This window comes from Myzus persicae, unplaced genomic scaffold (genome assembly GCF_001856785.1).
Source record: "Myzus persicae strain clone G006 unplaced genomic scaffold, MPER_G0061.0, whole genome shotgun sequence".
Classification (NCBI taxonomy): domain Eukaryota; kingdom Metazoa; phylum Arthropoda; class Insecta; order Hemiptera; family Aphididae; genus Myzus; species Myzus persicae.
Genome location: NW_019103933.1, coordinates 1,311,871 through 1,322,129, shown reverse-complemented (window position 1 = coordinate 1,322,129; position 10,259 = coordinate 1,311,871). Strand labels below are relative to the sequence as shown.

Here is a 10,259-nt window from a genome sequence, read left to right as displayed (position 1 = left end):
TGTTAATTTTTAAGATACTAATAATAATCGTGGTTCAACATTAGTACCCGTTGATTTTTTTAATGTATAAATAGTCAGGGCTTAAGCACCTCCACCAAATTGAACCAATTCGCGCTTATATGTATATATTTAGTAAATATAGTTCTATGAAACTACCAACACTCTTTTATTATTTACTCATAAATGTATTATAATTTTTTCTAAGTGAATACACAACTGCACAATGAGTACTTTACATTACAAAAAAAAAATACGAGCGCTATATTTATACTTTACAAATATAAGTAACAATACACAGGTAATAAAATAAATACACTCTATAATAACTTTGTAAATCTTTATTAAGTTCTACGAACCATTACAAAATGCTTACATTTTTCCAATTAAATGTATTTGAATTTTGTATTTTATTCTTATAATTAATATTCTATATTTACATGAATATCAAATTAACTTAATTTTTTATAGTAATTAATACGTCATGGGTTTTTTTACGTGTCATTGCCTATTGAAATTAGTATTGGGAGCTTTTACGGGGCTAACTGTAAATGTTTAGTGCAACTGTTTTTTGCACCAATTGAACTGATAAGTCTATAGGCATTCGTGATGTGACTTATGTTCAAGTCGATCTACAAAATATTCAGCCCTTCAACGTCAAGAAAAATGCCACATGGCTATGGCCTGTTGGTCATAATTTCAAATTTGAGCAATCGTTCATGTAGTTTAGTCTTAAAAAAATTAGCATATTAATTTAACTAAACGAAATATATAAAAAATAAAAATATATAAATAAATAATTTGGCGTACGACGAAACCACTTATCGAGTGTCGATGCCGTCCGTTTCGATCAAGAATGAAAACGAAAATAAATACAAACAATAAATAAATTTCACTGCGATCCAGTATGACGACGGACATCGATGTCATGTCTTCAAAAAATAAATTAGTAAACAAAAAATATTAACCATAAAATAGTATAGTTTTTAGAGATAATAATAGCTTTTAAAATGTGGCGTGAGCCAGTTCTTAATATTATATATTGAAGTCCCATTATTCGAATCCTGATGGGGGAAACTGTAGTTGTCAGCTAGAACTAGTTGGCGGCAAATGCGTTTATCTTGGCTGCGCTGTACGGGAACTGATTGGGAGCGTGTCCGTTGACCGAAGACGACGGTGACTCGGAGACGGCCACCGATTCGCTGCCTTCCATGAGCTCGTCGGACTCGCCGCCCTCGTCAGCGTACTCCTGATTGGTGCGCCTCGACGACGCGTATGTACCCTCGTAAAGTGGCACCGACTGTTGGATCTGAACCGAAGTGTGCATCTGCACCGACTGGTCGGTCGGCGGCGACTTTTCTGCGGGTTTCGCAGAGTCCGCCACTCGGCCCGGTTCGTCGGCCACCTCCACGCCGTTGTTGGCCGCCGACTGGGCGATCTGCGCTAGTACGCTGGCCGTCTGTTCGTTGGGGACAGCCGAGTAATATTGGTCCCGGATGCTCTGCAACTTCCTCTGGTCGTGTTCCTCGTCCTCCGGCACTGCTGCAGGTGGTTGTTCGGCTGATCCCTTGTCCCCGTTCCTGGGCTCGTAGTCCTCATGTTCTTGCTGGTACTGAGAGTCGTTGTCCTGTTGCTGTTGCTGTTGCTGTTGCTGCTGCTGTTCTACCTGTTGTTGTTGTTTCAGCTGCTCACGTTGCTGTTGCTGTAACTGGATCACCTGTTGTTGTTGCGAATACTGTTGCTGCGAATACTGCTGCTGCTCCTGTTGTTGCTGTTGCTGCTCTTGTTGCTGTTGTATGAGCTCCTGTTGCTGTTGTTGTTTTTGCGCTGATATTTCAGCAGCGGCTGTCTGTGCGCTGTACTGTTCCGCCGATTGCTGCTGGTATGGCTGCTGCAAGTGGTCGGATTGAGTCTGGTATTGAACGGATTGTGGTTGATATTGGACTGCCTGTGGTTGGTATTGGACGGTTTGCGGCTGCAAGTACTGGAGATCGGCAGCGGCCGGTTGCGCGTACTGCAACTGGACACCTGTGGCTGCAGGCTGTTGTGCGTACTGTAGTTGGACTGGTGGTGCCTGGTACTGGAGCTGATGGCCGACTTGCAGGTCCAACGACTGTGGTTGCGGTACAGCGTACATAACTGTTTGAGGTACCACGTATGTGGTTTGCGGTACCACAGCGGCGGCGGCCTGGTTGCCGTTTAACAGCGAATACAACTCTTGGGGCGTCAACGTATCCGTGGATCCGATGTGCTCAGCTGACAGTTGTTGTTGATGTTGATTGTCCAAGTGCTGTTGCAGAGCGATGTCCAGTGGCACGGTTGGTATTGAATTGGATTCTGTGTTGGATGGTACTTTGGCCGATGACGTTTGTCCCAGATCCTGGGCGAAGTACGACGGTTGGCTGTTAAATGGTTTGTAACCACTTGGCTCTTCGGTTACCTGAAACACGACATGCTGTTAGAATCACTTCTGATACAATATAATATCGCAATATCACAACATATTAATACGTTTCCAATTATAGTATAATATTAGCCTACTCTCTATATAAATTACTGAGGTTAACGAATGTTAATAGTGTTTCGTTTAGCAACGATAAATGTTTTCTGAAACTTGTAATACTGATTCAATTGTTTGGATTAGATAATAGTAAAATTTTACAGGTACCTATTCAATATAATATTATTACAGTTATCGATGTGAAGTCAACGATTCTCAAATTAATGAATATAACATGAATAAATTGACTAAATAGTCCAATTTGATCAATTAGGTAAACTAAATTTACCTACTTAATTTTACAAAAAATCAAAATCATATCTACTTTATATTTTTCGATTCTGGGTACAAAATATATTTTTTTAATATTGAAATTTAAGTTATCTACGTTACATTACCTACTATTTAGTAAAACCCATTTCATAAACCCTAAATGTTACTAAATACGTTTGTAATATATTATTTCAATTTGTATTACAATTTGACTTGTTTACAGAATTTTAAAAACCTTAGCTATATCTAAACACCAGTTAAAATGTTGTCAGTATATTTAAAAGTTCTAATTGAAAATTAAACCATTTGAAACTTTTATTGTATGATAATATCGATTACAAATTTATAATTACTATAATTATAAAAAAATAAGACCAGATTTCCAGGAAAATAGTTTGGTTACCTATTGAACAATAAAAAGTGGTCGATATTTTTTAACAGTTATAATATCTATTTTTTGTACGTTTTCTAATAATATGTTACGTGCATGTCTCGCGTGCACTTATGAATGAATTTGCTTACTGTCAACGAGTGAAATAATATAAGTAGCTAGGTACACGCAATAAGAAAAAACCTACCGATTGTTGTACATATTATTTACAATCGTTCTTTCCTTTCTCTGATTTAATGGCATATTATTATAATGAATCTGACATTATACATTTATATATTTTATCATTGCGTTTGACATAAATTTAAATTTTGATTATTTTCTCATAATTTCTCTTGTTGTCTTTTGAGAGAAAGTAATATTAAAATTTTCACAAACATATTTTAAAGACAATTGTTTAAAGATTTTAAACTACAATTAACTGCCAATACCAGCAATTGCATTATTGTCCATCGATATTTGACGAGTATCGGATACATTCTAAGCTAATAGAAAACATATAATAATAGAGACCTAACCACATTTATTAAAACATTATCGCCACGTCTAGATAAATAGGTACACACGTTCTTATAAACTACAGTATATTATTTGATTTTCGTGGCCTACTCGAGGTGTAATATTATAGGTACAAATAACTATGTGTTGTCAAGATGCCCATGTTTAATAAGTAGTCTTATTAGTTATTAGTACCTATACTATAAGTGATTCATTATATTTACCTATAAAGTAAATGTTTCAATTAGTATTTCTAATAAATCATCCGAATCCATAACAGATTTTATACACTTATTAATACCTGGTATGAGAGTTTTTCGTCAGTTATCGAATTGTCCAACGGTTGAGCGTACGATTGTTGGTGTTGTGCCCTGTACAATTGTTCTTCGAAGTTGGCTGGTTTGTCTGCTGGGTTCAGGTTCGGCGCTGGTATAGTCTTGATAGGACCCCTCTCGTCGTCACTATTGATTATGTAAGGTCCTCTGGGTTTTTCCAGAAATGGAGCTGCAGTTGCTTGGGCTATGGGGTTGCTGGCAGCGGGGAAATGTGGTGGGAAATCGGGTGATCCGGATAATTTAGGTCCCGTCCAGACGTTGGTTATCTTAGAAGTGGGCCTCGATGGTACTAATTGTACTCGCTGTTCAGGGCCATTATTAACTTGATTCTGTTGAGAAGAATGATGAGGAGCACCGTTCTGCAGTAAGTGCGGTTTCGACTGGAACTGTGGTCCTACCGGTCTTAAGCTGTTAGACGGGTGGTGTGGTTGTTGTTGATGTTGCTGTTGTTGCTGATGTTGATGATGTTGCTGTTGCTGTTGTTGATGTTGTTGTTGGTGTTGATGTTGGTTTTGTTGTTGGTATTGCTGTTGATGTTTGCCGGGTGGTGGTAGATGAGGATATTTAGCAAAAGGTGGTGGCAGTTGGGGTGGGGGTCCGCGTAGGCCCGGTGGTAATGAATGAGGATTAAATTTCGAATAGAATTCGTTTTTTCCCGAATGACCACTAGGGTGGGGAGGATACTTGGCGGGGATGGGTGCACCATTTGGAGACCTGTATTTGTGCGAAATCGGCAACGGTTGCGGTGGACCATAAACCGGTACTCCTAGTACCAGCTCTAAGGTGGTCACGAGCGCTAAAACAGTTAGCACTACTTTCATCTGAAAAATGTAAACAAATTTCATTTTATTTTCTTGACTGTAAAGTAGACTTTTATTTCAGAATACTTTTCAAGTTCATACCTATATGTTTATCTGCATATTACATTATACTTTATATTATATACATTTATTTATTTAATTTTTAATTATACAATACGAGCATATATGTCATATGCCCAACTTACAATTTGTACATTTAATTAACATTATAATCGAAGTATAGTGTGAAATTAAACTTAAGTATACAAAATAATATTAATAATCGTAATCACAAAATAGAAAAGGAAGGGTCGGAACGGGCTATAGGCATGCAACGTCGTAGTGTTTCATTTAAATTATAATAAGTCGAAGAAGTATAGGAAGGTGAAAAAGAACATATTGACAGGTAAAACGTACAGGGACTTTGAAAGGAGTTTGAGAAAGTAAGTAAGATGATTTACCCGTTCAAAAATGTCATCAAAAAATTTAGGTTAGCAGGATGTAAGAAGTAGTATCAGCTAATGTAACTAGTTTAAGATGATGATGCAGCGGTGAATAATTACGAGAATTACAATCAATCATGAATGTATTACTAACATATGTATTTTAAAATTGTATTCTGGATTATCATAAATCATATTGCAAGCTGGCGTTTAATTTGAAATTTTCCAGACGACTACTAATGTATCTACTTTTTTATTTTGGTTGTCAATTAAAGTTATTATATTAGGTACAAAAGTTCAAATTTATTTTATTGAACCATTATTTTTTCTAATTAAATTTTCGCAAGTAATACCGTCTATCTTCCTAAAACGACTGCAGCGGCTTATCAAAAAGGAAGCATTTGCAATATTTGATAACCTATAGGTACATTAAAATCGTATGCACAACATAGTTATTATTTATTTTACAATATTTTAGCTAAGGAATCACTTTTAGCAAGTTTTTGTTTCTAAAGAAATATTTACGACTATAATGTGGTACCCATTGAAACTTAATATTAAACGTTGTTGATCAAAAATCTGTTTTTTAAATAGTGTCAAAAATAACCTAAGGGAGTTCTAATTGTCGAGCTTCTATACGATCGAAAGTTTGAGTACCTCCTCGCGAACTCTTTTGATCTGCACCATTAGATCGATCAATAAAAAACGAAAATCACTTGAAAGTGATACCCTTAAAACATTTTAAATATCTATGGTTGTTATTGTGTGCTACTGCTACAACACACACAGATGACGACGTTTTGACCGGATTACGCGTTCGCTCTCGCCATCGACAGCTACGACGGCTGACCGCGGCGGGTAAGTATAATATAATGTCGAGTATGGAGAGATGAGTTTCATTTCGGATTTGTTTGCTATGAGGATGGTGTTCTGACTTGTGAGTGAAAGCCCCGATCTCGAATTGCAACATATTGTTTTTAGGTAATATGATTAACGAACAGAGAACTCGATCGGAAAGGTATTGGTCTGCCGGTGGTTTGACCGGACTACGGTGACGATGTTTTACAGTGAAATTGTGGGTATTATAGGTATACTCGAGGTACAGTGTTTGTCTGTATTTCGGGTGCGACCGGAAAGAAAGTGGTTTATAATATAATTACTGCGCTAGACATCGTTCGGTTAGAGACTTATATTATTATTATCCGGTTTATCCGTACAACACACGCATACACAAGAAAGTCTATAGACTGCTTTCGCTAACTAATCGGAACCACTGGAGCACATAGAAAAACACGTATGCATGCTTGTGTGTGTGTTTGTATTGAATTCCGTGAACGTGTAACTATACGATGATCTTTTTAAATCGTTTTTGGCAAGCGATTAAGATAGACGTTATTAATTGAAATAAAAACGTTTTGGTGGGTATTAATTTAATGCGATACAATCAATACCTACGTTCATTCTGTAGAACTCCCGAGAACGCTTTTAAAAACACTAAACTATATGAATTTCAAGCATTTTTTATACAGTACATTGGAATAGCGACTTCAATCACTGGTTGATATATTCCACTAAACTTACTATATATATATTATGTGCATAGAATTTGATGTTAAATTCTGATGAAATTCGATAGCAATAAATATATCTTATATAAGCCTACTGCTAGTATCATGTACTTAAATGCCGTGGCTAAAATTTATCAAATTTCGTATTGTATTAATAAAACTAAATATGAAATCATTCAATGTGGTTATTGACACAAATTATTATCTAAGCATTATAATGTTATAAAAATTATAAAACATTCAAACAACGTCGATTAATTGTAACAGATACTCATGGCATATCGCAGTGGATTAATTTCGCCATCTATATGTTATATCTATAAATCAGTTTTATCAAAAAATAATGTGTTACTCGTCATTGGTACTGTCGAAAATGATTAAAGTACAAGTATTATTGACTATAACATCAATTTTTCCAATATGTTCTCAGTTCCAGTGTTAAAATGATACTATTAAAATGTATTAGAAATGTATTAGTAACAATATTGTAGTCTCGTTTTATGTTACGCCGTGTAAAAATTAATTATGAAATTGCAACATTCGACATATTTTAATAATATTGTGTACGTTTTTATTTAGATTCTTTTAAATATTAAACTACAATGTGTCAATAAAAAGTGGGGCCCAAAAATATACATGGAATCGATAACCAGCGGATTTATGTCAACATAAACAAAACATGTCTGGCGGAATTGATATTAAAACGATGGAAACGAGAAAACCCCATATGAAATCAGTTTAATAGTTATTGAATAATGTCGGACAAGGAGGTGTTTCCGTGTATGTTGTTTGATGTTTCGGTAATATAATATAATAATTGATGGTTGAAGGTCACTGGTGCCTGGTGAACCGCTATTTAATAGATACCTATTACCCATACCCAGTATTTGTATTATAACATCTATTCGCGTAGGAGTATACGCGTAAAACTTCGATGTAATATAATACATGTGTTACATCGGCACATGGCATACGTTGTTTTCGGTGTACCTAAAGTCACTATATAAGTGTGTAACAGGAAGACCTGACAAATTAAATAACTTTTGTTCTGATAATATTTTTAATGTTTTTTAAATAATATATAAGTTATTGATGTTTTGCGTTACATGTATGATGTACAACCTTTTGTTTTTATTCTTTAATGGTGAAAACAAAAATTTAAAATCTGATTAAAATTTTTTATGAAAAATTAAAAATAACCGATTTGTAAATCTGGCTTTTAAAAAACTTTGGGCCGAAAAAACATTTATCTAAGTCAGCGTTTCTTAAACTGTGTTCCGCGGAGGTCACTTCAGGGTTCCCCGAAACTTGTGGCTTTTATTCAAAATTTTAAATGTTGACACATAATTATAACTTTTATTGCAAATATTCCTTACATAAAATGACGCATTGAAAGAATTGAAACAATGTAGTGGTTCTAATTGTCGAGCTGTAATAATTTATTGTTAAGAGCTCAATAAAAAAAAGCTAAAAAAAGTTAGGGGTCCACGGTGAAAGTGCACATAAAAAAGGGTTCCACGGATAAAAAAGTTTAAGAAACGCTGATCTAAGTCAAGTGCTTTATTTGTAAATGTATACAGGCTATACCGTCAATGTAATCAATAATCATATTAGACTGCACTAAGGTAGAAAAGTCTATTACTATAGAAATCACTAAACCGATTTCTAAATTACTCCATATAAAATACAGTGTCAATACTCATGATATTATAGTAATTTTATTGATAATATAAAACTAAAATATTATTTAGGACGTGGCGAGATATTGAAGCGTTTAGATATTCACATAGTTAAATAGATTTTAGACAAAACAATATGACTGATTTGCCAAACGTCAACTCGGTCGACTTCAACTTGTGTATTCGGTACGAACGAAAATTATCATCATTAGTATTCAGTTTTCGTATCTCTTAAGAGGCCATTCTTCTATCGGAACAATTTACTCGAAGTATCTTTTGTGTGCTATATAGTCTATTAGCTTTATTTTAAAAAATAAATTAAATTAGAAAGTGTGAAGGAACTGTACAATTTTAAATACAATAAATTGACCCGGTCAGTAGAACAAACCAGAATATATTATTATGACAATGCGTGCAATGCGAATAAGTAGGCATACTATAAGGAAATATGTGTTTATCACCTATTAAATAATCTCAATTGGATATGCAATAGACGCCTATAGCTATCCAATTATTTCAGATTACCTACAAAATGTAACGGACCTTTAACGATCTATCTAATATTATTATACCTAAGATAATATTATATTGTTTTAGTGTAGCTAATGTTTAATAATTATTATCTAACCTAACGGTATAATATTAATCTGAAATATTTAATTTATTGTTATTCGTCAAAATGTTAAACAACCCTATTATATACCTAAAGGCTATAACATATAGGTACTATTGATTATTGGTAAATTTGTATACTAATTATTAAAAGAAAATAATAATTATTTTATAGTTTGTGTAGTTCGCTATAGTAACCTTATCAAAATTGAGTTTAATTAAACATTTTCAAGATGTTTTCAAATAATCAAGTATTTGTTTATAAATTTATAATTGTGTGTTCATTATTCGTAGCGTTTCGAGGTTTTATTGAAAACTACTGCAGGGAAGTTCAAAAATAATATCTTCGGTCTACTTATTCTTTGTTCTATGTTGTAGGTCGGTTGCTAGGGCACAAGCAAGTACAATTGTGGCATTAACATTTTCGCTTTAGGGCGGAAAATATCTAACGGCGGGCCTGGTTATATCACCTGCAAGTATTTAGAATGGCTAAATGAAACTTTTTGAGCTTTTTAAGATATTAACAATACAAGCTTGATTTACTTCGGACTGCGTCGGATTCTGTAGACGATGTCCGTATTATTTAGGTATACAACGAAATGTAATATTTAATAAATTATAATGTTATAATAATACTCAATGTACTTACTTTGAATTTAAATTGATCACGTTATGTAAATTCCAATAAATTATAGTTTAGTAACGATCAGCATCCGGCCATGACCGACGACTGACAAAACGCGTGTTAAACTTAAACTTCGCGCTATAGACGGGCACTGGTTAATATGGTATAGGTACCGTATAAACTACTACTAGTGGACGGTTAAGAAGATGGCATGCCCGGCACACACGACCAAGGTCACGACGGATATGTACGAATGATATTTGGGTCACCGGCCAACCAATATTTATAAGTTCCTGGGCACCACTCACTTTACCCCTCCAACATCGTGAACATCATTTTCTCTCTCTCTCTCTCTCTCTGTATATGTACATAAATATATCCATCTCACTTTTTTCTTCTCTCTTCTTTCTTTTTCTCTCTCCATATCTCTTCTCATTTCCAAAGCAAGCCGGAGAATACGAAATCATCGGTATTCATATTATTGTGTATCTATAATATCTGCCGGCGAGTACCTATACGGCTTTCGTACACCATTCGC

At 34.6% G+C, this 10,259-nt stretch overlaps 1 protein-coding gene across 1 annotated transcript; it reads right to left on the bottom strand.

The window, feature by feature from the left end:
• Positions 1-320: 320 nt before the first annotated feature.
• On the bottom strand, positions 321-9,983 carry LOC111036518 (mediator of RNA polymerase II transcription subunit 15-like). The gene is made up of 3 exons (XM_022318553.1): positions 9,746-9,983; positions 3,961-4,815; positions 321-2,437 (listed from the first exon to the last, which is right to left on the bottom strand). Exons 2-3 carry the CDS (start codon positions 4,813-4,815, stop codon positions 1,094-1,096), a joined length of 2,199 nt encoding a protein of 732 aa, XP_022174245.1. The 5' UTR covers positions 9,746-9,983; the 3' UTR covers positions 321-1,093.
• Positions 9,984-10,259: the final 276 nt, after the last annotated feature.

Coding starts and splice junctions, on each gene's coding strand:
- LOC111036518 (XM_022318553.1), bottom strand. CDS start 4,815: ATGAAAGTAGTGCTAACTGTTTTAGCGCTCGTGACCACCTTAGAGCTG. Junction 2,438..3,960: donor ACGAAAAACTCTCATACCAG/GTATTAATAAGT, acceptor GTCGTGTTTCAG/GTAACCGAAGAGCCAAGTGG.